The following is a 25,689-nucleotide window of genomic DNA, read 5'->3' as shown; positions in this document are numbered from 1 at the left end:
TTGGCAGCCTTGTCACTGGACAGCTTCCTCTGCCTCCGTGGATCCTCTCCAGGAATTCCTCATGGGCTCGGATGCTCCTCAGCCTTGCCAGCTCCCCTGTCGCTCTCCCACCCGCTGCCTGAGACTCCAGCCGCAGGTACCTTGCACACCGGAGGGCCCCCCACGCCTGGATTTCTGGGAGTCAGTCTCTGCAACACCACACCCAGGATCTGGGTGGAGGCCTCCCATCTCCCCAGATCCGATGCCCTGTCGTGTGCCTGCACTGCCTGGCCACGCGCTCAGGACCAGCTGACGAGCCTTCGCTCACGTTAGTGCCAAGTCTTTTGTTATCAGAACCCCCTGCTGCCGTTTATAAAGGGGCTCCCTGCCCCAAAGGCTGGGCTGCAGTGAGAGCTGGGCCAGGCTGAGTGACCTGGTTCAAAATTCAGGGGAGAGCTCGAGCCAGCGCCCCCGTCCCCAAAGGGTGCCCTAGCTTGTCCCAGCCACATTTCAGAAGTTCAGCTGCATCCAGAGCTGTTACTGGAGGGGGGGTCCATGTGCTGGTTCCAAGAAAGGCAGCTTCTCGGGCCCATGTGGGGGGGGTCCCTGGGTGGGACGTGGCTCTGCCGACACACGGCACTTCGCTGGCCCTGGAACGCTTTGCCCGTAGCAGAGGCTGAAGTGACAAAACCCGAGCGCGTGGCGGGAGCACATTGATTCTCATCCACAGCCGCGGACACCTTCGGCCTCCGCAAACGCCGCCTTTCTGGGCACGTGGGCTGCTGGCAGGACTCCAGCGTCGTTTCTTCCGCACATCCACTGTCCTGGCCCCCGGCCTTCTGCAAGGGCCTGTCCGTTCCCCGCATGTCTCCCTTCTACGGGCCACCTCTCCGCCACTCACCCCGTGCTAGGGCCTCCTGCGAGGGCCAGCCTGCTTCCCGGAGCCCCGCGCCACAGCATCTCCAGCCCTGACGGCCCGGCCCCTCGCTTGTGCCAGTCTGGGATGAGAGGAGATTTTGCAACGTCACTGTGGCCCGGGGAGTGGATCCTGCCCCTGTTCTAACTCCCAGCTCGGGCCCAGCTCCTGGTCGCTCTGCGCCTCCCCAGCTCCCAACATGCAAAGTCCTGAATCCAGGGCATGTGGCAGAGATGGGTCCTGGGGCCTTAAACCAGGCCAAGACGTGGCCCACTGGGGCTCTGCCGTGGCCTGTGGCGTAGGGCCCTAGCGGAGGGGAGGCGTGGTCCCAGGGCGCCGCGCTCAGCCCAGACGTGACTTAGAGCAGCCCCGAGGCCTCTAACACGCTGGGGCCGTGACTGGGGGGGCACAACGCGAGCCCCCTTGGCTGGGCACCTCCCTCTGGTTCCTGAGCTGAGCGCGGGGGGAGGGGCGCTGGCACCGTGCTCTGGGGTGCGAGGGGCTCTGGCCGGTACGCGCCGGGCCAGCAGCCGCGGGATCCTGCAGCGTGTCCCTTCCCCGGGGGCACTTCCTGCTGGGGGCTCGGCTACTTGTCCAGGGACCCCGGACGGGTCAGGCCAAGGGGGATTCCACCCAAATCGCCCCTCCCCACCATGGGCCAGGCCCCCGAGGGGAGCGGCTCCCGCTCCCAGCAGTAGCAGGCTAGTATCCACGGGAGAAAGGGGGACAGGGCCACGCCCCACGAGCCCAGCCCCCCAGCCCTGGGGAGGAGCGGCTCCCGCTCCCAGCAGTAGCAGGCTCGTATCCACGGGGGAAAGGGGGCAGGGCCACGCCCCACGAGCCCAGCCCCCCAGCCCTGGGGAGGAGCGGCTCCCGCTCCCAGCAGTAGCAGGCTAGTATCCACGGGGGAAAGGGGGGGGCAGGGCCACGCCCCACGAGCCCAGCCCCCCAGCCCTGGGGAGGAGCGGCTCCCGCTCCCAGCAGTAGCAGGCTCGTATCCCCGGAGGGCGCACGGCCGGGCCGGGAGGGGCGGCTCGCCGCGGCGCTCGGAGCGCGACTGCCCGCCCCGGCCGGCCCCTCTCCCCCCACGTGGGCGGGGCAGGCGCCCGGCCCCCCGCGGCTCGCTGCGCTCACTCCCGGCCCGCGGCGCAGCAACCAGGCGGGCGGCTCCGCGCCTGGCCAGGTAGGGTCCGCGCGCGGCGGCTCGGGGCCCCGGCGGCTCATCCGCGCCCGGCAGCGGGAGCGGGGAGCGGGGAGCCGGGAGGAGGCGGCAGCTCGCCCGCCCGCCCGCGCTGCTGCCGCCGCCGCCTCCAGCCAACTTCTGGCCCGGGGCGGGGGCGCTGGGGCCGGCCGGGCTGCGCCCCGGGCACCGCTCTAGGGCAGCGCCGGCGACCGGAGACGGGCACCGCGGCCGGGGGGGGGTGAGACCCCGGCCCCGTCCCGCCCCCGCCCAAGCGCTGCCCAAGCGGCCGGGGGGGGGGGTGAGACCCCGGCCCCGTCCCGCCCCCGCCCAAGCGCTGCCCAAACGGCCGGGGGGGGGTTACGGGTCTGAGATTCCCCCCCCCCCCCGCGACACCCCCTTGGAGCTGGGGCTCCCCAGGGCACGGCCCGTGCAGCGCAGCCTGGGAGCTTTGCCCTTTTCATCCCAACTCTTTGGGCTCCGAGGGGGCCCCGGCCCCCCCTTCCAACTGGGCCCCGCAGCCCTGGAGCTTGGCGCCCACGCGCCCTGCCAGGCACCCGGCGAAGGGGACCCGCTGGGGGCTGGCACCGCCCCTCCCCTCCCCTCCCAGAAAACAGGGCAGAGTTTTGTTTCTGCTTTTCTGTGCGGGGCTGTGATTAGGAGCCCCCGCCCCGCCCTGGTCCTGGCTCCCTGGGGCGCAGGGGCTGCGCGTGGGCTCTCCCGGAGACGCGGCCCTTCGGGGCGGGGGCAGGGCCGGACCCAGACCCGCTGAGGCCCTGGGCCGGGGGGAGTAAGAGGCCGGAGCAGGAGCAGAACATGAAATGTAGAAATAGTTTCTATTTCGAGCCCTCCCCCCTCCCCCCATCTGAGACCCTAAAGTGCAGCTCGCGTAGCTGGGGTGTAAACCCAGCCGGGCACAGAAGTGATGGGAGGGGGCCGAGCAGGGCCATGTGGCGGGGGGGGGGGGCTGTGAGGGGTGGATTGCAGCTGTGCAGGTGCTCTGGGCAGGGGAGGGGTTCCAGATCCCCCCAACTCTCCTCCTCCTCTGTAATCTCCCCACCCACCACTGCTGACCAGCACGGGAGGGGGAGGGGCCAGTGGCAGGGGCGGGGCAGAAGGGAGCAGGGGCGGGGCTGGCCCATTGCGTGGGGGGCAGAAAGCTGCCGGGCGTCGTGCTGGCGAGACGTGGGCCGGCCACGGAAGGGAGGGGAGCTGGCGGATTTCTGCTCGTGGGGCAGGTGAGAGTGGAGCCTGGCTCGGACCGGCGGTGGCCCTGCGCCACGGGGCGGCAGCTGGAGGTGCGGTTTCTAGATCGGGCGCTTTCCCGGCATCCCGCCCTGGGCGTTGGCCCGTTCCAGCCTTGCTCGTGTCCGGCGGGTTTCCCAGGAAGCAGGGAGCATCGTGGCCAAAGGGTCCCTCAGTTCAGAAACCAAGAAACCCAGGCTCAGCCCCACTCCCCTCCCGGCACACAGCCCCCTGCCTTCGTGTGGGCCCGGGGGTGGGAAGCCAGGCCCGGCTGGCAGCCTCATGGCATTCGACTCTCAGCGACCCCCCTCCCAACGCCGCCTGTGTGCAGGGGTCAGCGAGCGTGTCGCGGGAGAGCTCGTGGGGCCAAGGGGGGCCGGGACAGCCCCGGGGTGATCACAGCAGGAGAAGAGACCCTCTGGCTTCCTCTCTGGGACGCACAGCTCCAACCGCCCCCCCCCCATGCCCTTGGAGCCGGCGCCACTGCCTGGCCTGTGCTGGGCCCTTTGATCGGAGGCGGTGACGGCCTGGCGCCAGCAGGGCAGCTTCCCGGGGCAAGCCCAGAGAGCAGTGGGGTTCTGCAGGGGTGCCGAGGAGGTTGAGAAGAGCGGGGCCAAACTCAGCCCAGACCCCCTGCTTCCTGGGCCACCAGCTGAGTTCCTGGGTCTCTCTTTGCTTGTCGCTGGCTCTGTGTTTCCCCGCAGGGTGGGGGTGGGAAATAGCCGAGCCCTGCCCGAGTGGAGACTCGCCTCGTTCTGAGCAGAGCCGCTGGCCGGGCGGGAGAGGCTCAGACACGCTGCAGGCCCCCTGTGCACAGCCCGGGGCTCCTGCCAGCGAGCGACGGGAGCTTGGCGGTGCACGAGGACCAGAGTCCGGAGAGCAGCACAGCTGCCCCTGCGCTCCGTGTGCACCGGCCCCAGCAGCTGTGCCTGGGAGAGGCGCTTCCCCCCCGGGTGCCCTGACGTGTTGCATGCTCCGTGGACACGCTGGCCCTTCGCTGCTCCCCCGTAGCACAGGGGCACTGGCTCCCCCGTAGCACAGGGGCACTGGCTCCCTCAAGGTGGAAGAGCCCCTGCCTGGCCAGGCTGCCAATGGGGCGTGCTGAGCCCAGCCCATCTAGTCTGCAGCCCCGGCTTAATGAGCAGAGCAGCCCCAGAAATGACCGTGGGGAGAGAGGCTCACGGCCAGGACGGTCGGAAGCTCCCCGGGGTCGGGTGGCTTGGAATGTGCGGGGTGGCAGGCCGGAGCGTGGCAGCGCCCGGCTCTCGCCGTGTGGTGTGCCGTCATCACGCCGCTCCCACCGGCCCCGCCTTAGGTGTGTGCGCCGTTAGCACCGGCAGGGAGACCGGCCCAGAGCCCAGCAGGATCCGGCAGCCCTGCGGGGGGCGCTCGCGGAGCGACTCGTGTCCGCCGGCCGCCCTCCCCGACCTGCGTCCCTGCGGCTGTGGCTGGCGGGTGGGTGGAGCTGACCCACAGCGGGGAAGGCGGAGGTGGCTCCATGCCAGCCTGCTCCAGGCTCCCCACACCGGGCTGAATTAGCCACGGTGCAGGCTCTTGGATGTTGCTGTTCCCTGTCGATTGTCTCCCTGGCACCGAGGCAGCGATGGCCTTGGCACAGGCCATCGGCAGGGCTTGGACCAGCCCCTCACACCCCGCCCGCTCCTGCTGGAGCTCAGGGAGTAACTCCCAGCTGCTGGTAGTAGTAGGGCGTTAACCTGCAGTGGGGCAGCTCCCAGCAGGCGGGGTGGTGCAGTCGGGCGTTACCCTGCAGTGGGGCAGCTCCCAGCAGGCGGGGTGGTGCAGTCGGGGGTCACCCTGCAGTGGGGCAGTTCCCAGCAGGCGGGGTGGTGCAGTCGGGCGTTACCCTGCAGTGGGGCAGCTCCCAGCAGGCGGGGTGGTGCAGTCGGGGGTTACCCTGCAGTGGGGCAGCTCCCAGCAGGCGGGGTGGTGCAGTCGGGCGTTACTCTGCAGTGGGGCGGCTCCCAGCAGGCGGGGTGGTGCAGTCGGGCGTTACTCTGCAGTGGGGCAGCTCCCAGCAGGCGGGGTGGTGCAGTCGGGCGTTACCCTGCAGTGGGGCGGCTCCCAGCAGGCGGGGTGGTGCAGTCGGGGGTCACCCTGCAGTGGGGCAGCTCCCAGCAGGCGGGGTGGTGCAGTCGGGGGTCACCCTGCAGTGGGGCAGCTCCCAGCAGGCGGGGTGGTGCAGTCGGGGGTTACCCTGCAGTGGGGCAGCTCCCAGCAGGCGGGGTGGTGCAGTCGGGGGTTACCCTGCAGTGGGGCAGCTCCCAGCAGGCGGGGTGGTGCAGTCGGGCGTTACCCTGCAGTGGGGCAGCTCCCAGCAGGCGGGGTGGTGCAGTCGGGCGTTACTCTGCAGTGGGGCGGCTCCCAGCAGGCGGGGTGGTGCAGTCGGGGGTCACCCTGCAGTGGGGCGGCTCCCAGCAGGCGGGGTGGTGCAGTCGGGGGTCACCCTGCAGTGGGGCAGCTCCCAGCCGGCGGGGTGGTGCTCACAGGCTGTGGCAGTGTGTTACACTGACTTGGCAGGCGGAAAAACAAGCCTTCCCCTTGGAAGCCCCTTTCTGTACGAACACGCTGCCCCTCCTCCCGCCGGGCAGCAGGTAGCTTGTTATATTCGTTCCTTGCTTCCTGCCTGAAACACATGGCCCCCGTTCCTATGTGCTGGTTCCCACCCAGAGAAGGCCGCTTTTGGGGGGCAAGAGAGGTAGTCGCCCTGTGCGTAGCAACAGCCTCAGGGGACCCCACAGATTGGCCGGGGCCCTGGGCAGGGCAGGGCCGGCTCCGCGCTCCCGGAAGGGGCAGGCTGGGCAGCCTACACCCAGCACTGCCCACCGCGGGCTCTGCAGCACAGGGCCCAGGGCCCGGTCGTCACCTTCGTGAACTTCTGCAGAATCTTCCGTTCCCATCTGCCCACAGCCAGCAAGGTCCCCGGGGTCCTGGGCCTGCGTCTGCCCCCGCCCCAAGCCCAGCGCTTCGGCTGCCTGTTTCCCATCACTCAGCACCAGGAAATCTGTGGATTATTTATTCATCTTCTCTCTGAGCCCGCTTGAGCCTGCCCCGGTCTGTCTGGCCGCGTGCCAGTGCTGTGAAGCATTGGCTCTGCAAGGGGCCCGTTTTCATCCCAGCCGGCTTGTGTTTTCCTGGCAGCGAGAGCGGATTCGAGCATAAAAACTGACTTTGCCCGTCTCCCTCCTCTGGTGCAAGAAACACCTGGAGCCTCTTCCCAAGGCTTCCCGGCAGCTGGAGGAGCAGGGGGCGCCTGGAGCCAGGTCTCTGTTCTCTCCGTGTGTGCACGAGCCTCTTCCCAGTGAAACTCGGTGGCTTCAGAGGAGTTCGGCAGACTGCTCAGCGGGCCCTCAGGCCGGCATCTCTCCGGGCCCCTGCTTGTTCCCAATAGGGATGTGAAGAGTTAACCAGCTACCTGGGAAGCATCACCCTTACCGGCGTGCTTACCAGGGGAGCGAGTTAACCGGCGGCCTGGCCAGGCCCCGCCCCCAGGATCCCAGCGAACCGGTTACGCGCTGTTTGACACCCTAGTTTCCGTATGGAGCGTGCCCGTGCCGGGGGAGAAGGAAGGAGGATGTATCCTCTGCAAAGCCATCAGGACAGGGGTCACTGGTCAGTGTGTTACATCCCAAGTTCGGGTACGCCCAGTTCTCTCGTGGGGTATGTCGGCGATTTGCCCAGCTCTCTCCGGCGTGGTGGTACCCCTGGACAGCGCTGCCCTGGTGCCGCACTGTTTCTACTCCGGTCCGTTTGGCTTGTTTTCCTGTGGTCGGCAGCGTTCCCGGGATTTCTGTGTCTCGCTCTGAGCAAGTCGTTTTGAAGGGAGGTGGAACCGGGGGGCACAGGCAGGACAGACCAGACTCCTCTAGTCTGGAAAATCGGCACGCCCCTGTCTGAACGCGTCAGCTCCAAAGAGTTTCCTGGCAGGGAGGTGAGCCCTAGTGCTGGGCTGCCGGAGGCCCTGAGTTCTAATCCTGCTTCGGACTCCCTGCGTGGCCTGGCCCACAGGGAAGCTGCTTTCTTGGGGCCTCTGTTTCCCCCTCGGGCCCAGGCTTATGGGTTACCTGTGTAAGCGGTTATCCCACTACGTCCGTTTCCTTTCCCTGGGACCGATGTCCCCGAGCTCCAGCAGGACACGTGAGGGGTTATTAATAAACCCTCTGCGCACCCGCGGAAACGCTCGCTCGCCCGCTGCTGCTCTGCCGTTTGCGTTTGAATCACAAAGGGAGACTCAACTCATTTTCCGGGCAGGATTTCACTAGCCCGCAGCACACGGTCACGTGACTCTTCTCGCCCGCCTCGAACGGCGTGCGGCTGCTGCGGCACGCACACGACGTGCAGGGGCTGGGGGAGGCCCCGGGGTAACTGCAGTGGAGTTGTTCCCTCTTTCCGCCCGGGGGACCTGGGGCAGACGCCAGCCTGCAGGGGGGCTGTCACTCTTGCCTGCCAGCCTAGGGCAGGGGGGAACGGGGTGCTTCGCCTTCGCTCAGGAGCCCCCCGAGCCAGCAGGCCAGGGGCACGTGCAGCCACCCCCGACAGCCCCGGCGGCTGGAATCGGGGATGGGGGAGCTGCGGCTTGCATTGCTGCCTGGCCGCTTCCTGCCCTGTGGCCTTGCAGCAAAGCCTGAAGACGTCACCCCTGCAGGCAGGAGGCCAGTAACAAGCCCCCCTGCCCTCCGCCCCAACTTCGCATTTTTAAGCCAACTTCAGGATTTTGGAGGATTCGCTTCTGATTGCCGGATGCTAGGCGCTGTCCGGGCTCGCCGGGGCCGGGGCCTGCGTGGGGCCCGGCTCTGCCTTTCCCGCTTCCCGCCTGCCACTGAGAAGCCAGCCCCTGGGTTCCCCGGCCCGTAATGGGAACAAGGGCAGCCTGTGCATGCAGCCGGGAGCCACCTGGGCACCCCGGGTCCCTTTGCTCAGGTTGAGTCCCCAGGGGGGAGCGTGTGGGGCCAGGCAGTGGGACTGGGGGTGGAGTTCAGACGGCCTGGGCCCTGCGGGGCAGGGACGGCTCGTTTCTCCCGTTAGAAGGGGCCCGGGCGGGGGAGCTGGCGCGGCCCAGGGAAGAGGCAAAGGGGCCGGACGCCGACGGGCCCGCGGAGGGAGGAGGGGCGCCGGAGGCTCGGCGGGGAGCAGCGGGGGGAGGGAGCGCCCCGCACAAATCGGCTGCCAGGGCATCCCGTGCGGGCCGAAGGGAGACTCGTGCCCAGTTCCAGAGGGCGGCTGGGCCGGGCGCGCTGGGGGGCCAGCTCGGGGCTGGGAGGAGAGTGGGCAGCCGGTGGGGGCTGATGGCCGCTGGGCGTGGTGAGGAGGAACGTCCCCGCCAGAGCAAGGAGCGGCCCACGGCAGCTAGCGCCCTGTAGGGGCGGGCTCCCGCTGGGGGCCTGGCTGTCCCCTGCCTTCGCCGAGTTGACCCAGTGGAGCTCCCTTGGCTTCCGAGCTCGACAGGTTTGATCCCAGCTGGCAGCCGCGCCGGCGCGGGCTCCGGGCCCCTCTCCCCAGGCGCCGGCGCGGGCTCCGGGCCCCTCTCCCCAGGCGCCGGCGCGGGCTCCGGGCCCCTCTCCCCAGGCGCCGGCGCGGGCTCCGGGCCCCTCTCCCCAGGCGCCGGCGCGGGCTCCGGGCCCCTCTCCCCAGGCGCCGGCGCGGGCTCCGGGCCCCTCTCCCCAGGCGCCGGCGCGGGCTCCGGGCCCCTCTCCCCAGGCGCCGGCGGCAGGGCGCAGGGCAGGCAGGTCTGGTTTCTGGCAGCCCCGCCTGCTCTAAGGGGCTGGGAACCTGGGCCGGGTCGGCTGCAGGGGCCGCCCATGGCTCAGCCAGTGATGATCCTGCAGTGGCTGTTCCCGCCCGGCCCCCCTGCCTGATCCCTGCCCTTGTCCTTCCAGGTTCCCAGCGGCGAGTGGAGGCTGCAGCCCGGCCAGGAGGGAGGATGTAGCAGGATCTCCTCCCCACCCCCCAGTCTGACCATGTGGGCGGAGCCAGGCACGCTTGAGACCCCGCGGGACTCCGCCCCTCTTAGCTCCTCCAAGGGGAAGAGGCGAAGAGCCAGGAAGCGGGAGCGACTGAGGCCCATGCGGCTGCCGGAGTGAGGCCGGGCGGCTGAGGAGCTGATCCCGGCGGGGGCTGAGACGCGGGAGGGGCCGGTGGGCGCGCCGGCGTAGAGCCCGCGCCCTCCCGTAGCCTTGCTCGCAGAGCCCCCGTCTGGCTCCTGGCCCTTTGCGGAGCCAAGCGAGCGCACAGACCTGTATGCCCGGCGTGCGGGGCCGGTGGGAGAAGGGCTCCGGGGACTTTCCTTGCGGGCTCCGGCAGGACCTTTTCCCCGCGGGCGCAGGAGCCAGGCCGTCATGGTGGCCCGGGCGGGGCAGGACTGATCGCCCGCGGCCCTGGGCATGGAGCCGTGCGTGAACAGCACGGCGGCTCCGGGCAGCCTGGCCTCCACCCTGAAAGTGGTGCTGGTGGGGACCCTGCTCACCGCGCTCATCGTGGTCACCATCTGTGGCAACGTGGTGGTGTGCTTGGCCGTCTCCTGCAGCCGCCGGCTCCGCAGCCTGACCAACTGCTTCATCGTCTCGCTGGCCCTCACCGACCTGCTGCTGGGCCTGCTGGTCCTCCCCTTCTCCGCCATCTATGAGCTCACCCAGGAGTGGCACTTCGGGTCCACCCTGTGCAACATCTACATCAGCCTGGACGTCATGCTGTGCACGGCCTCCATCCTCAACCTCTTCACCATCAGCCTGGACCGCTACTTCGCCATCACCACCCCGCTGCGCTACAGCCAGCGGGTCACCCCTCCCCGCGTGGCCGTGGCCATGTTCCTCATCTGGGCCGTCTCGCTCACCGTCTCCTTCCTGCCCATCCACCTGGGCTGGAACACCAACGACACCAGCGTGCAGAACACGGACCCGGCCCGGAGCACCCGCTGCAAGCTGGAGGTCAACTGCGCCTACGGGCTGGTGGACGCGCTGCTCACCTTCTACCTGCCCCTCGTGGCCATGTGCATCACCTACTACCGGGTCTTCCGCATCGCCCGCGAGCAGGCCCGGAGGATAAACCACGCCGCCTACTGCAAGGCCGCCCGCGCCGCGCTGCCCGCCGTGCGGGAGCACAAGGCCACCGTCACGCTGGCTGCCGTGCTGGGGGCCTTCGTCGTCTGCTGGTTCCCTTACTTCACGGTGTTCACCTACCGCGGGATGCAGGGGAAGGAGAAAGTGGTGGATGACACGACCCAGTCCATCGTCCTGTGGCTGGGCTACGCCAACTCGGCCCTCAACCCCATCCTGTACGCGGCTCTGAACAGGGACTTCCGGACAGCCTACCAGCGCCTGCTGCGCTGCCGGAGGGGCACGGCCCTCGCCCTTCCCCTCCCCAGGCGCAGAGCCTGCCGGCCAGCCCTGAACGCACAGGAAGGGAAGCCCCTGAGGATGCAGGTGAGGAACGGGAAGGAGAGCACGCCCAGTGGAGGAGCAGCCGCGGAAAGGTAACGTTGCTCCTTCGCGCTGGGGGGGCAGGGACGCCGCATGGCTTTGGCTGTGGGTCCAGATCCTCAGGGCCCACAGCAGGGCAAGAACTCCCTTCCCCTCGCTCTGCCAAGGGGACAGCCCCTCTGGCGAGTGCAGTATAGGGCCCTGGACACACTCACCAGGGGCAGTGCGGGTAGCCAGCCTGTTACACGAGCAAATGGGAAATTGTCCCTCCCCCCCGCCCCTTCAGCAGGCCAGGCCTGCCGGCAGGGGAGGGGACACAGGGAGCTGGCCCGGCTGGGTAATTCAAAGGACCTGGTGCACTGAGCCCTGTAGATCTCCGCCGGAGCCCCACGTGGTATGCTCCGGGGGCAGGGGCATGGTGCGCTCCTGGCAGCACTGAGGGCGGCAGGGATGTGCCACGCCGTGGTCTGGGTGGTGGGGAGGGCCGGCTGCCCCCAGCCCCGCCCCCCTTTGCCCAGGGCCCAAGTGCCGCTGCCTGTGTGCTGCCGGACTGGGGCCAGCCCGACCCCGCTGTGCCTGCCAGCGGCGCCAGGGAATCCCCCCGTCCGTGGGCAGGTTGGAACGCTCTGCCGGCCGCGCCAGGGAATCCCCCCGTCCGTGGGCAGGTTGGAACGCTCTGCCGGCGGCGCCAGGGAATCCCCCCGTCCGTGGCAGGTTGGAACGCTCTGCCGGCGGCGCCAGGGAATCCCCCTGTCCGTGGCAGGTTGGAACGCTCTGCCGGCGGCCCAGGGCCGGACCCTCACAGCCAGTGCCCCCTCCGATTTTTCCATCGGCGTGCGCAGTAAATGCGAGGTGCACCGAGGCAGGAGCGCGCGCGCACCACCCATAGACACACCTGCACCAGCCCTGGCTCCGTGGCCTGGGACCCGCACAGCGCCGAGCCGGCACCCCCTGCCGACGCAGTGCCCCAGCGCTCCGGGAGCCTGCAGCGGCTGCACACACCAGAATCAGGCGGCAGTGGCTTTCGTGGGCCGCTTGGCCTTGGCTGTGAGCCGCCACACCCCAGCACGTGCCCGGAGCCCGAACTGGCACCAGTGGTCTGAGCCAATGTCGCCAACAGCTTCCTGGCGCACCCCTGCCCCATGATGGACTCTGCCCGGGGGGGCGCGGGCAGGGCCAGGCAGGAGCTGAGTGGGACTCCCCTCCCCTCCCCGCTCCTGGCAGAGGCTGGCTCTGCTGCCCTCCTCCCCGGTGCACCCCCCAGAGTGGGGACATGAGTCGAACCAGCTGCCCCTCGGCTGGGTTCAGAGGCGCCGCGGGGGCTGCCGAGGGCACAGTGCGCAAATGGGCCGCTCTGACCTGAGGGGCGGCTGGTCTGCGCTCGGTTAGTGCCCCTCACCCCAGTCTCCCGCTGTCTGCTGGACTCAGCCGAGCGCTGGCCCAAGAGACCCCCAGCTGAGACCCTCTGTTAACCTCGGCCCCGCCCTCGATGGGCAGAGCAGCTTCGCCCCAGGGGCCGGCATCCCCACGCCTCCCCGTCGGCCCCTAACTCAGAGGCAGCGTCTCAGCGGAGCTGCCTGGCGCTGGGGGACTTGGAGGCTCGTGTGATCAGCCCGGGCCGAGGGGGATCCGAGCGCTCTGGACAGTCCGGCGCGGTTGGGCAGAGATGGAGAAGGGGACCCCGGCACAAACTTGCTGCTCCGTCCGCACACTGGGAGACGGGGTCGGGTCGCTAGCGCCCCGGAGAGGTTCCCCTGGGCGTGGCTAGTAGGGATGGACGGGTAACTGGTTAACCAGCTACCCGGTAGGCACTGCCTGACCGCCACGTGTCCCGCGGTGACCGGTAACGGCCGCGCTGCCCCCCCACTGCCCTCGGGACACCCCGCAATGAGAGGGAGCGAGCTGGAAAGGCTCGGAGGGACCCGGGTTTCTTTGGCAGGGCCCATCCCTCGCTGGAGCGCAGGGCGGCGGGGCCCTGCGGCTTGGCCGCTTCTCTAGCGCGTGGGGGCGTCCCCCGGGATCTGCGGAAGGGCACCCGGAGGCCAGCGGGCTAGGCCATGCACCGCCAGAGCCAGGCTCCTCCCTGCGGCAGGGCCGGCCGCGTGCTCCGGGAGACGGCAGCTCCCAGGGCCCGGGCCGGAGCCGCGTTGCCGGCCGCGGGTGAAGCTAGCGTCCCGGCCTGCTCCCTGGTCTCCTGCAGCCCGGAGAGGCAAAGCAGCCGCCGGGCCCCGTGCAGCGGAGAGCGCCCAGGCGCCCCAGACCGGCTGCCCCAGGGCCTGAGGGTCGGTGTCTTGTCTCTAGTTTAACCCCCTCCAGCTCGGGAGTGTCCCCTTGAGGCTTGGTCCTCCCGCCGCTGGCTCCGCGCTGGGATGCGCCCACAGCCTCTGGGTCCTGGCTGCCCCTCCAAGCTGGCGAGGACGCGCCTGGGACCGTCGCGGTTAGCGCTGCCTGAGGCTGCGGCGGGGGCTGCAGGGTGAGTACCGTGGGAGCTCGCCATTCGCCCCCGCCCTGCGTCTCGCCCGCTCCCTGCCGGGCACACGAGAGCCGGAGAGCGAGTCCCACTGGAGAGGGAGGAGCCAAGGTGGCTTGAGACTGGGGTGAGGGGCTCTGCTGCCTGCGGGGGAGCCTGAGGCCCTTCCTCGGGGAGTTCTGTCCCCGGCCCGGCGTGCTGTCCGGCAGCGGAGGGCGATCTCTTTGCAAGGGCACGGCTGCCGCTCGGCAAGTCCCAGCAGGGGGTTACTTTGCAGCCAGGCGAGTGCGCCTCAGCCGATGCCGCGAGCGGGCGCCCTCCACCCCAGAGGTGGCTGCATTCGACATGGTTTGGCTGCCTTGTCTGAGCCGGTGGCAGCTCCTAGGACCCGCCCCACGTGGGCACTGCTGGCCCTGCTCCCCGCTGCGGGGCTTGCGGCCGGCTCTGCGCCGCCGTGCCGTGGTGCGCCGGCCCGAGGCTGCAGCAGGAGACTTTCCCGCCAGGGCTCCGGTCGCAGTCACCTCTGCCGATAAGGACTGAGCCGGCGCAAACAGTGGGGTCACCTCTGCCGAGCCAGCATGCAGCCGGGCTGGTCCCGCGCCGGGCCCGGTCACCTTGGCGACAGCGCGCCCGGCCTCGGCCCAGACTCGCTCCCTGCGCGAGCGACGCTGGAAAGGGGCGAACCCGGCGGCTCTCGCCCAGGAGGGGGGACCCGTCCCCGGGGAACGCCCTGGCGCGCTCGGCTGGAGCAGCTTCCCGCCGGGGAGCTTGCTCCTAACCTCGGGCAGGCGGCAGAAGCAGCCCCCGGGAGGCCCGTTGCCACGCCACCCCCACAGCAGGGTCCCCCGAACCCTCCCTCCCTGCCCGGGATCTGAGCAGCCTGCAGGCCCCTGAGCACCACCCTTGTTCCCTCCCCAGCAGTCCTGCCCCGCCAGCTGGCTCGTCCTCCCGCATCACCGGCCCGGCCTGCTGGAGAGACCTCTGGCTCCGACTGGCGACCTTCCCCCGAGTGGCCCGTGGATCCCGGCGCGCGAGGAGCCGGCGACGGAGCAGCAGACGGTGCAGCGCCCTGCAGGCTGGCCTCCTGAGCCCGGCTGGGGTGCTGGCTGCCAGCCATACGGGCAAGGCCCGCTCTGGGCCCAGAGACACTGCTGAGACCTTGCCGGAGCGCGGGAGCCATGGGTCTGTAACATGAGCACCATACTGTGTCAGCATGGCTCTGGGGGTGCCCACACGTGTGTGCCCTGCGTGTGCGGGCATGGGCAAGCCTGTGCCCACCGGGGGGCATATGTTTGTAGTGCCACAGTGTGTGCGCACACAGGTCTGTGTGCGTGTTTGTGTATATGTGTACCCCTGTGTGGGCACAGGTGTGTGTGTGCGCGCGCACACGCGCACATAGATATTTGTGTGCACCCTGCGAGGGCACGGTTGTGTGTGTTCATGCACATGGGTATATGTATGTGGGCACAGCAGTGGGTGTGCATTCACAGGATGTGTGTGCATGGGCACGGCGGTGGGTGTGCATTCACTGGACGTGTGTATATGTGCATGATGTGGGCACGGCGGTGGGTGTGCATTCACGGGATGTATGCACGGCATGGGCATGGCAGTGGGTGTGCATTCATGGGATGTGTGTACGTGGGCACGGCGGTGGGTGTGCATTCACTGGACGTGTGTATGTGTGCATAGTGTGGGCACGGCGGTGGGTGTGCATTCATGGGATGTATGCACGGCGTGGACACGACAGTGGGTGTGCATTCACGGGATGTGTGTACGTGGGCACGGCGGTGGGTGTGCATTCACGGGATGTGTGTGTGTGTGCACGGCAGTGGGTGTGCATTCACGGGAGGTGGGCACGGCGTGGGCACGGCGGTGAGTGCGCACACACGTGCATGGCCGTGTGCTCACGTACAGCCCCTGGGCATTAGGGTGCAGGCGGAAGGAAGGACTCATGCCTGCTCCTCCCTGTGCAGCCTGGCTCTGACTGCTCGCTGTGTCTGGCTCCCACCCCAGTGTGGGGCAGAGTGGCGGGGGAGACCCAACCCCCTGAGCAGGCTCCGGGGGCTGGCCCAGGCTGCCCCGCCTGCCCCAGCGCTCTGCCCCCGTCACCCCGCCCCTCTGTAATCCCTTGTCTAATGTGAAGGTCCCGCGTTCCCACGCCCCCCTCCCCACGGCCTGGCCAGCTTCACCCCCCTCCCGGGGCCGGGCCGGGCTCCCGGCGGAGCAGGAGCGAGAGGCTCAGGGCGGGGGACCGGACAACGCGCTCTGCCCGTGGCTGGAAGCGTCGTGGGAACATTGGCCGAGGTGTCAGCTGGTGCTGACTGGGCCGGGCCCACTGGCCCTTTGCTCCCGGGCTGTCCCTGGCTCCGTTTCTGGCTCTGCCCCCCGTGGCCTGTGCGCAGGGAGCCGCCTCCTGGATTGGCTGTTAGCCACGCCCCCAGCCAGCTGTGCACAGAGCCCCGCGCTGTCACAGCGCCATCCTGTCATGGCGTGCCCCCCCAATCCAAACCCATCGCACGGGCCAGCCGGCGCCCCCAAGCCAGGCCCAGCGGAGACAACCCTGGTCTGACTCCGGCGGGGCTGGAGGAGGAAAGGCCTGGGGGGGGGCTTGTCCAGCTGCTTAGAAGGCGGGGAAGGGCGGGGCTCAGGGGGCTGGAGGAATGATTGACAGCTGTCACTGTGAAATAAATGAAATAAACAGAGGGAGAGAAAAATTCCCTTATTTACACCTGGGGAAACAGCCCACTTCCCAGAACCCCCCCCCCCACACACACACACACACGCTGTCAGTGTCCCCCGCCCCCGCACCGCGGCCAGGGCGGCTGGGAGCTGGCTGGGGCAGAGGCCGGGGGGCGCAGTGCGGGTGGTGCTGTGAGCTAGGAGAGCCGGGAGCAGCCGGGCGCTTGGGGCTGCCAGCTGGGCCGGACACCGTGTGCAGCAAGGCCGGCTGGGGGCAGCCCCGGGAGGGGTGTTTGAGCCTGGGCCCTGTGTCCCGTTGTCTAAGCGCCCCGGGGTCAGGCGCCCCCTTCCCTCGGCTCTGTGCCGGGGGTCCTGAGCATGGTTCCCTTGAGCCCTGGGGTCTGGGCGGCACCGTGGGCTCCAGCACCCCCGCCGAGGGCTTTCCAGCTCAGCCCCAGGGCGAGGGTGCCCTGAGGGGCTGCTAGTGCGGAGCCCGGTGGAGGGGGGGCCCCGCCCCTTGGTCTCCAGGGAGAAGGGTGACAGGCAGCCCCCTTCCTGCTCCCCACACGCGCCGGCCCCGGGGGCTGAGAGCTCTGCTTTGTGCCTGTGGCAGGCGGGGAGGCTGTTCCGCGGGCGGGCGCTACGGGCTGGGCCTGCAGGCCAGAGAGAGGCTGCCCAGGCTACCTGCAGTGAGGGCCCGTGTCCCATCCGTCCCCTGCTGTGGCCGGGGTCACCCCCGTGCTCAGGCACCCCAGGCCGGTGGGGTGTTGGGGGGTGCAGCCCAGGCCACGCAGGGCTCCCCGACTGGCGGGAGCGTCAGCCGTTCCCAGCCCGGGTCCCTGCCTCTCAGCCGCCTGTTTTCCTGCAAGGCCTGTGGGCGCCGGAGAAACGGGCTCAGGGCGCCTGGCAGTAGCTGGGTGCTCTCGCCGGGGGAGAAAGGGAGCCGTGGGCCCGTGGTGGAGCGGGGTGTCTGCGGGCTCCGGGCCGGGGGCCTGGGCACCACCCCGCACAAGTACACGCGCTCGCCCGGCGCTGCTGGAGGTGAGCAGGAGCCTCCCGGCAGCCCCTCCCCCTGCGTTCCCGGCCCGCGAGGGGCCTGTTCGGAAAGGCAGCTGCGCGCCAGGCGGGGCCCGTCGGCCGCGGGCCGGGGAGCGTCTCTCCCGGGGGGGCCGACACGGGCCCCTGGGCCGGCACCAGCGACTTGTCTCCGTGCGGGGCTCCCTGGAGGCTGGTTTCGGGAAGGCCCCGGCCCCAGCTGGCTCCTGTGGGGCAGAGGGGCTGAAGGTTCCCCAGGCAGAAGGGAATCTCTGGGTAGCAGGACGCTGGGGGGGGGATGCTGAACCCTGAGACCCCTGGGCCGATCTCCCTTCCCCCGCTGCCCAGACGTGCCACCTCGGGGGACCCGCTGATCCGCCCCCAGGCCCATTTCCAGCTGAACCTCACTGGGGTGCCTGACAGCTGCCCCCCCCCCCACGGCACCGGCCGCTGAAAGTGCTTAGCAAGGCAGAGCTGGTGGGGGGGTCCGGGCCCCACCTCGCACAGCGCCATCCCCAGTTCAGCGGGGCCCAGACACGGCCCCCAGGGGGCTGAGCGCGGGGGGCGGGCCCAGCCCGACAGTGAATGGGTAACCACGCAGCACCCCAGGGGTTTTCTAGTGGGGGGGGCGTCGCCCCATCTCTGGGCAACCCCAAAGAGAAGGGAACTGATGGCAAAGCTGCTGCCCAGCCCAGCGGAGAGGGAGCCGTGTAGCTGGGGTGCTGCCTCGGCTCCCCAGCAAAAGCTAGTCGTCCCCCCCCCACAGGCCCCGAAGGCAGAGGCTGATGCGAGAGTGCCACCTGCCTGCTGCCAGGAGACGGGCGTGCCAGGCCTCTGCCCCCCGGCTTGTCTGCCAGACCCACAGCTCCTGACCCTGCCCTCCTTCCATCCACCCCAGTGACCCCCCAAAACCCCTCCCCCACCCCCGGCTTGTCTGCCAGACCCACAGCTCCTGACCCTGCCCTCCTTCCATCCGCCCCAGTGACCCCCCAAAACCCCTCCCCCACCCCCGGCTTGTCTGCCAGACCCACAGCTCCTGACCCTGCCCTCCTTCCATCCACCCCAGTGACCCCCCAAAACCCCTCCCCCACCCCCGGCTTGTCTGCCAGACCCACAGCTCCTGACCCTGCCCTCCTTCCATCCACCCCAGTGACCCCAAAACCCCTCCCCCACCCCCGGCCTGTCTGCCAGACCCACAGCTCCTGACCCTGCCCTCCTTCCATCCGCCCCAGTGACCCCAAAACCCCACCCCCCGGCTTGTCTGCCAGACCCACAGCTCCTGACCCTGCCCTCCTTCCATCCGCCCCAGTGACCCCAAAACCCCTCCCCCACCCCCGGCTTGTCTGCCAGACCCACAGCTCCTGACCCTGCCCTCCTTCCATCCGCCCCAGTGACCCCAAAACCCCTCCCCCACGCCCGGCCTGTCTGCCAGACCCACAGCTCCTGACCCTGCCCTCCTTCCATCCGCCCCAGTGACCCCAAAACCCCTCCCCCACCCCCGGCCTGTCTGCCAGACCCACAGCTCCTGACCCTGCCCTCCTTCCATCCGCCCCAGTGACCCCAAAACCCCACCCCCCGGCTTGTCTGCCAGACCCACAGCTCCTGACCCTGCCCTCCTTCCATCCGCCCCAGTGACCCCCAAAACCCCTCCCCCACCCCCGGCTTATCTGCCAGACCCCGGCTCCTGACCCTGCCCTCCTTCCATCCCCCCCAGTGACCCCCAAAACCCCTCCCCCACCCCCGGCTTGTCTGCCAGACCCACAGCTCCTGACCCTGCCCTCCTTCCATCCGCCCCAGTGACCCCAAAACCCCTCCCCCACCCCCGGCTTGTCTGCCAGACCCCGGCTCCTGACCCTGCCCTCCTTCCATCCGCCCCAGTGACCCCCAAAACCCCTCCCCCACCCCCGGCTTGTCTGCCAGACCCACAGCTCCTGACCCTGCCCTCCTTCCATCCGCCCCAGTGACCCCCAAAACCCCTCCCCCACCCCCGGCTTGTCTGCCAGACCCACAGCTCCTGACCCTGCCCTCCTTCCATCCGCCCCAGTGACCCCAAAACCCCTCCCCCACCCCCGGCTTGTCTGCCAGACCCCGGCTCCTGACCCTGCCCTCCTTCCATCCGCCCCAGTGACCCCCAAAACCCCTCCCCCACCCCCGGCTTGTCTGCCAGACCCACAGCTCCTGACCCTGCCCTCCTTCCATCCGCCCCAGTGACCCCAAAAACCCCTCCCCCACCCCCGGCTTGTCTGCCAGACCCACAGCTCCTGACCCTGCCCTCCTTCCATCCGCCCCAGTGACCCCAAAACCCCTCCCCCACCCCCGGCCTGTCTGCCAGACCCACAGCTCCTGACCCTACCCTCCTTCCATCCGCCCCAGTGACCCCAAAACCCCTCCCCCACCCCCGGCTTGTCTGCCAGACCCACAGCTCCTGACCCTGCCCTCCTTGCACCGGCCCCAGTGACCCCAAAACCCCTCCCCCACCCCCGGCTTGTCTGCCAGACCCACAGCTCCTGACCCTGCCCTCCTTCCATCCGCCCCAGTGACCCCAAAACCCCTCCCCCACCCCCGGCTTGTCTGCCAGACCCACAGCTCCTGACCCTGCCCTCCTTCCATCCGCCCCAGTGACCCCAAAACCCCTCCCCCACCCCCGGCTTGTCTGCCAGACCCACAGCTCCTGACCCTGCCCTCCTTCCATCCACCCCAGTGACCCCAAAAACCCCTCCCCCACCCCTGGCTTGTCTGCCAGACCCACAGCTCCTGACCCTGCCCTCCTTCCATCCGCCCCAGTGACCCCAAAAACCCCTCCCCCACCCCTGGCTTGCTCAGAGTTCAGCGCTAAGCAGGCACCTTTCAGTTCTCAGCCAGGGCCTGGCAGCTTCCGAGAGCGCGTCCCCGAGGAAACGCGGAGACTCCCCGACCCACCCCAGGCCCAGCCGGCCCAAAGCCCCGCACACGCCGGAGCGAGCGCGCTGGGGAAAGCCCGGCCGGGTCGCGCTGGAGCTTTGTCTCCGCTTCGTTTCGGCTGGGGGCTTTGGGTTCACAAGAAGTCGCTTCCATCGCTAAGCCCCGGTTGGGTGGAGACCTCGCCCCCTCCCCCATTTTTCACTTCAGCCGTTTCCACCCATCTGCCCCCAAATGTTCCCCCTGGGAAACGTGTCGGAACCGACCATTCGGGCGCTGACAGAAGGGACTGCAAGGAATTTATCCCACAACCCCGAGCCGCTCTCCTGCCCTGTGGCCTGGCTCCGGGCCTGTGGCTCGCCCCCGGGCCCGTGATCCGCCTGGTGACTGGGGCCCGAGCACTGTGCTCCCCGCGAGGGGGAAGGGCACACGAGACGCACTGCCGGTGCAGGGGCCCAAAGTCGTGAAGCAGCCGGGCTCCCCCCAGACTCAGCCGCACTGGCAGTGCAAGCCGCCCGGCACGGTCTGAGTGCTGCAGCGCACCGGCCCCTTGTCCTCGCCCACCGGCCATTCCCACTCTGTGCTGGCCTGTCCAGACCAATGCAAGGGCCCGTCCCTGCCCCAGGGGCCTGGCCAGCAGGCGGAAGGGGCAGGGGCACGTTTGCCACACGTGGGAAGGGAGCTGGTGGTTACACCAGACGCCGCTGGCCCGAACCCTTTACCTGCCCAGGCGTTCGGCCTGGAGAGACGCGGGGGGCTCGGTGGGCACCGGGGGGAGACGTGATGGAAAAGCCACTGGGGCCCCAGCTGGGGTTTTGCTTCGTGCCGGGGGGGGAGGGCAGCTCGGGGCCATGCCAGGCTTGGGGGGGGCACCAGGCCAGGCTGGGAAGCCCAGTCTCTGGAGTGAACGCCCCCCTCCAGCCCTCTACACCCCCAGGAACGGGAGCCCCGGGCGGCGGCTGGTCTCTCCCGCACCCGGCGTGCAAACCCTGGGCCCTGGGCCAGCGGCACTGAACCACCAAGAGCTGCAAGTCCCCAAGAGCCGGCTCCCTGCCCCGGCACCGCCCTGGGACTGGGCCCCCGAGGAGCCAGAGCCCCAGTGTTTGAGCGGGTCTCCGCTCTCTGGGCGGGACCGGGCAGCCAGCCTGACTGCGGCCCTTGGAGACGAGCTCGCTGGTTCCAGTGCTAGGCAGGAGCTCAGCTGAGGCCATTGCTTGGCTCCGGCTCCGGCTCCGGCTCCGGCCTAGAACCCAGAACCCAAGCTCTGCTGGCCAGGCGTTTGTTGGCGTTGCTGACCCTCTGGCTGCTCTGGCAAAGCCCCCGTGAGCGCCGGTGCGCAGCCGAGCCAGAGCCGGCCACTGGGGGGCAGAGGTGTGCAAGAAACAGCCCTCGCACCATTCCTCCCCCCAGCCCGGGGACCCGGGGAGACCCCCCATGCTGATGTCTCCGGCGTGAGGCGCCTGCAGTGGGTTTCCCGCACGTGGCCCTGCGCTTATCATGGGCCCCACTTCCCCGAAGGGCCCGCCCTCCCTGAGGCACGGCCCAAAGCTGCAGCTGGGCATGGCGGCAGCACCCCCCAACCGGCGTGGGCCCAGCCGCGGGGGCAGAGGAGTAGGCTGCTGGTGGGGAGGACGCCCCAGCTGCCCCCCTGCTGTCAGCTGGGAAACTCTTCATGCCACCGGGGGAGCGGCCGCCACAGCCCCCCATGGGCAGAGCCACCACACGCTGGGCCCCTGGAATCAACCCGCCAGCCCTGACTCGGCACCGGACAGGCAGGGCAAAGGGGTCCCTACCCAGCGCTGCCCCGAGCCAGGGGAGCTGCCAGCCGGCGCCGTGGCTCTGCCCAGCCACAGGTGCACCGCGGCGGTACCACCGGGCAGCTCTGAGCATGGCACAACGCCGCCGTTCGGAGCCAAGCAGCTGCCCCACGCCACACCGCGCCGCGCACAGCCGGACTGCAGCTTGGCCCAGCAGCGCGGCTCCTGGCAGCACAGGGCACAGAGACAGGCCCAGCAGTGCAGCTTCCTGCACCTGCCTCTTGGCAGGGTATTGGCGATGGGCCAGGTGCCTGTGACCCTGCCCTCCACGGGCACGGCCGCCCACCTGTCCTTGCACGGGCAGCAGGGCGGGGGCTGGGAGGCGATTCCAGCGCTGTGCACGGTCAGCTAGAGAGGAGACTTGATTGCAGTGCGCTGGGCCCCTCCTGGCAGACCCCGAAGAGCCCCTGATCTGAGCAGGAAAAGGCGGCACAAGAACCGGGCGCTGGAAGAGGAAGCCAAACCAATTCCGCTCAGAAATGAGGCAGACGGTTTTCAGGGGGGGACAGACCTTAACTCTCCCTGGCACAGCAAGATCCGAAGTGCCGGGCTCTGAGCGCCAGGCCCAGGGGTGCCAGGACATGAACTGGCCAGCCCACAGGTGCCGGGGCCGGGCCAGGCAAATCCTGGCACAAATTAAGCCCTGGCCAGTTGCAGGGAAGTCCCAGGGCCGTGGTGGGTGCTCCGTGTCTGGCTGCCCGGCTGGGAGATGTCCCCGTCACACCAGGTCCTTTCGCGCCCCCTTCCCGCCCCGACTCTGCAGTCCTCCCGACCGCTGCCAGGCGCACTGCAGCCAGCGGTCCGGCCCGGGCCTTCCTCTCGCAGACCTGGGCCTGGGGGAACAGCTCCAAACCTCCACTTTGAAAAGCCCCTGTCCTGGCCGGGAACTTCACAGGCCTCCGTGGTGACGAGCGGGTGCCACAGGTGGCTTGTGCCACTTAGCAGGTGCACTGGGCTCTCCTGGGCGCCCGGCGCTCACACGCCAGGGGGCTGCATCCGGTATGGTGAGGCAAGTGGGACAGTCGAGTGGCGGGAAGCCGGCCCCAGCCTGGGCCCTGAGCTGATCCAGTCCCTGGCAGGGGGCTCCGAGCGGCTCCCTGCCAGCAAAGCCCCTTCCCCGTGTGACGGGCCGGGCCAAGTCTGGGCACCTCTCAGGGCGTCTGCTCAAAACCAGGGCTCCGTACAGCCCCAGTCTGGAGACCTTCCAAATAGGCCACACGCCAGTCCCGCCGAGCGCCCCAGCTGCCCATCCGGCCAGCGGGAACCTCACGAGCAAAACCCCTCAGACACCCCAGCTCTCCCTGCGCCCCAGTCAGCCCCGGGCCTAACACCTACCCCCAACGGGTCCTCCCGGTCCCAAAGAACCAGCCACAGATCCCTGGTCAATTTACACTCTGGATCTTCCCCACAAGAGCACGCTGGGCCAGTCCTTTCGAATCTAAACTCTACGGCTGTGTCTACACTGGCATGATTTTGCGCAAAGACTTTTAACGGAAACGTTTTTCCATTAAAAGTATTTGCGCAAGACAGCGTCTACACTGGCATGTGCCTTTGCGCAAGAGATGTGCTTTTGCACAAAAGTATCCGTGCCAGTGTAGACGCTGTCTTGCGCAAGAAAGCTCCGCCGGCCATTTTAGCCATCAAGCTTTCTGGCGCAAGAAATTAACGTGGCTGTCTACACTGGCCTCTTGCGCGGGAGGGCTTATCCCTGAGCGGGAGCGTCAGAGTTTGCAAGAAGCACAGATTTTGTACGTTACACAGTCAGTGTTCTTGTGCAAATACTCGTGGCCAGTGTAGACAGGGGGCAAGATTTTGTGCACAAGTGGCCACTTTTGCACAAAATCATGACAGTCTGGACGCAGCCTACAGGTTTATTAATGAAAGAAAGCAAAGGCTGAGAGTGAGGCTGTTAAGGGGAAGACGTTACATGCATCAGATCAAGTGCTTGCTGCAGGCTCTCAGCAGAGATGTTCCAAACTGCGAGCTTAGTCTCTGGTGTCCATCCTATGTCGGGCCGGGTCAGCCTCCTCCCCGGCTCGCTGACCCTCGCAAGGCTGCATCTGGGATCAGTAGCACAATTGAAGACCAGCTGGAATCCACCTCGTGGCACTTCTCTACCTCTCCTGGCCTCCCCGACCCAGAGCAGGTCGCATGGTGGAGTGACCTGTTTGTGTCACATGCCGGCAGCCATTCTGCCCTGGCTGGTTTGCAGGCCCCGTGAGAGCCAGTGTCCTTGGTGCGCTGCTAATTAGCATAGCCATTGACTGGACTGTCCTTCCTTGCAGCAGGCAGCGCAGAGCCCGTATCCGTCACTCCACACACAGACCTCGCACGGGCACACGGGTAGCACACACGGAATCAGTAGGGCACCAGCTTTCGTATGACCCCTCGCATGGCCCCCTTTGTACAGACTTCGGGGCAAACACCCCCCCCCCCCGTGGATTCAGCAATGATCGGGCTGCTCCCCTTAAATTCCAATAACGTGACGCCCGGCGGCGGCAGTGCTGTTGTCTCCGGCGGAGTGGCAGTCGCTCCAGGGCGACCGAGTGACGGGCTTCTCCAGTCAGGGACTTGCCACGTGCCAACCCAGAACCGGTGACGGTAGCGCTGCGGCACAGCCGCCTCCGGGCCCTCCCCGTGCTAACTGGCAAACATGCGGCAGCTCAGGCGCCTTCTCCCCCTGTACCGGGGTGGGGAGGGGAGGTGCCCCAGCCCAGGGCCACACAGCGAGTCGATGGCACAGCCAGGTTCACAACTCAGCCCCGGGCCTGCCCACCAGGGTCCACCCTGAAAGTGCAATGCAGCACGACACACTGAGCCTGTGGGACTCCCTGCCACTGGACGGCCCTGTGGCCAAGAACCCAGCCAGGCTCAAAGAAGGGCTGGCCCCGTGCATGGCTGACAAGGACATGAAGAGCTTCCGCTTGCTGCCAGGCTGAGGCGCAGGGGCTAGTGGGATGTGCCCCGGGAGCCCTAGCCGCACGTAGGGGGCTGGGGGGGTGCCCTGCACTGGCCCTTTAAGGGTTAAATGCAGCCCTGGAAGAGTCTGGAGCAGCAGAGCCCGCAGCTGGGGCAGATACAGCCAATTAGGGCCAGCTGGGGCTATGAATAAGGGCTCGGGGAGGGCGGGGAACAGACACGCTGGCTCTGGCTGGGGAGCAGGAGGGAGCTGGGTGCCGGGGGGGGGGGTGGCTTGCAGGGTGGGACCCAGGCAGGGGAGCTCCCAGGCTGCAGGGCCTGAGGCAAGGCTTGAGGGCCCTAAGGGACACAGCCCAGGCAGAAGGAGGCGGGTCCCCACCCCCTTGCTGATGCTGAGTAGCCATGACAGATGCAGGCTGCCCCAGGTGACACCTGGCCAGGGGTCACTGAGGCAAGGTGCGTCTAGAGCAGAGGTCGCCAAGCTGAGCCCGAGAAGGAGCCGGATTTATCAGTGTCCATAGCCCCCCCCCAGTAACAGTCGGCAGCCCCGTGGCAGGCAGGCGGCTCTGTGGGGGAAGGGGCAAGGGCATGCAGTCCCCTGTGCCAGAGCAAGGCTATCACTGATGATGCAGAGCACACCAGGAGGGATTATGGGAATCATGACAGGTGTGGAGAAAGTGAGTAAGGAAAAGTTATTTGCTTGGTCCCATAACACAGGAATTAGGGGTCACCAAATGAAATTAATAGGTAGCAGGTTTAAAACAAACAGAAGGAAATTTTTCTTCATGCAGCGCATAGTTAATCTGTGGAACTCCTTGCCAGAGGATGTTGTGAACACTGGGACTTTAACAGAGTACATAAAAAACTAGATAAATTCATGGAGGTTAGGCCCATCAATGGCTATTAGCCAGGATGGATAAGAAAGGTGGCCCTAGCCTCTGTGTGCCAGATGCTGGGAAGGGGTGACGGGAGGAATCAGGACGAATTGCTCAAAACCAGGGCTTCTTACAGCCCCGGACTGGAGACCTTCCCAAACAGGCCACACGCCAGTTATACCGAGCGCTTCAGCTGCCAGTCCGGCCAGCAGGAAGCCTCAGGAGCAAAACCCCTCAGACACC

At 68.3% G+C, this 25,689-nt stretch overlaps 1 protein-coding gene across 5 annotated transcripts; it reads left to right on the top strand.

Moving 5' to 3' along the window:
- Positions 1–1,839: 1,839 nt before the first annotated feature.
- HRH2 (histamine receptor H2) lies at positions 1,840–16,226 on the top strand. 5 transcript variants are annotated; one of them, XM_075900672.2, is made up of 4 exons: positions 1,844–2,078; positions 9,215–10,756; positions 13,055–13,226; positions 14,142–14,278. In XM_075900672.2, exons 2-3 carry the CDS (start codon positions 9,719–9,721, stop codon positions 13,193–13,195), a joined length of 1,179 nt encoding a protein of 392 aa, XP_075756787.2. In that variant the 5' UTR covers positions 1,844–2,078; positions 9,215–9,718; the 3' UTR covers positions 13,196–13,226; positions 14,142–14,278. The 5 variants fall into 5 exon arrangements, with proteins under 5 accessions (XP_075756782.2, XP_075756787.2, XP_075756786.2 ...); XM_075900671.2 differs by having other exon boundaries at positions 1,846–2,078; positions 14,145–14,281; XM_075900667.2 differs by lacking the exon at positions 13,055–13,226 and having other exon boundaries at positions 1,840–2,078; positions 9,215–10,806; positions 14,142–16,226.
- The last annotated feature ends 9,463 nt before the right edge of the window (positions 16,227–25,689 follow it).

This window comes from Pelodiscus sinensis, chromosome 16, assembly GCF_052426305.1.
Source record: "Pelodiscus sinensis isolate ZL-2025 chromosome 16, ASM5242630v1, whole genome shotgun sequence".
NCBI lineage: Eukaryota > Metazoa > Chordata > Testudines > Trionychidae > Pelodiscus > Pelodiscus sinensis.
The sequence above is the reverse complement of the archived record's forward strand: the minus strand, read 5'-3'. Positions and strand labels throughout refer to the sequence as shown.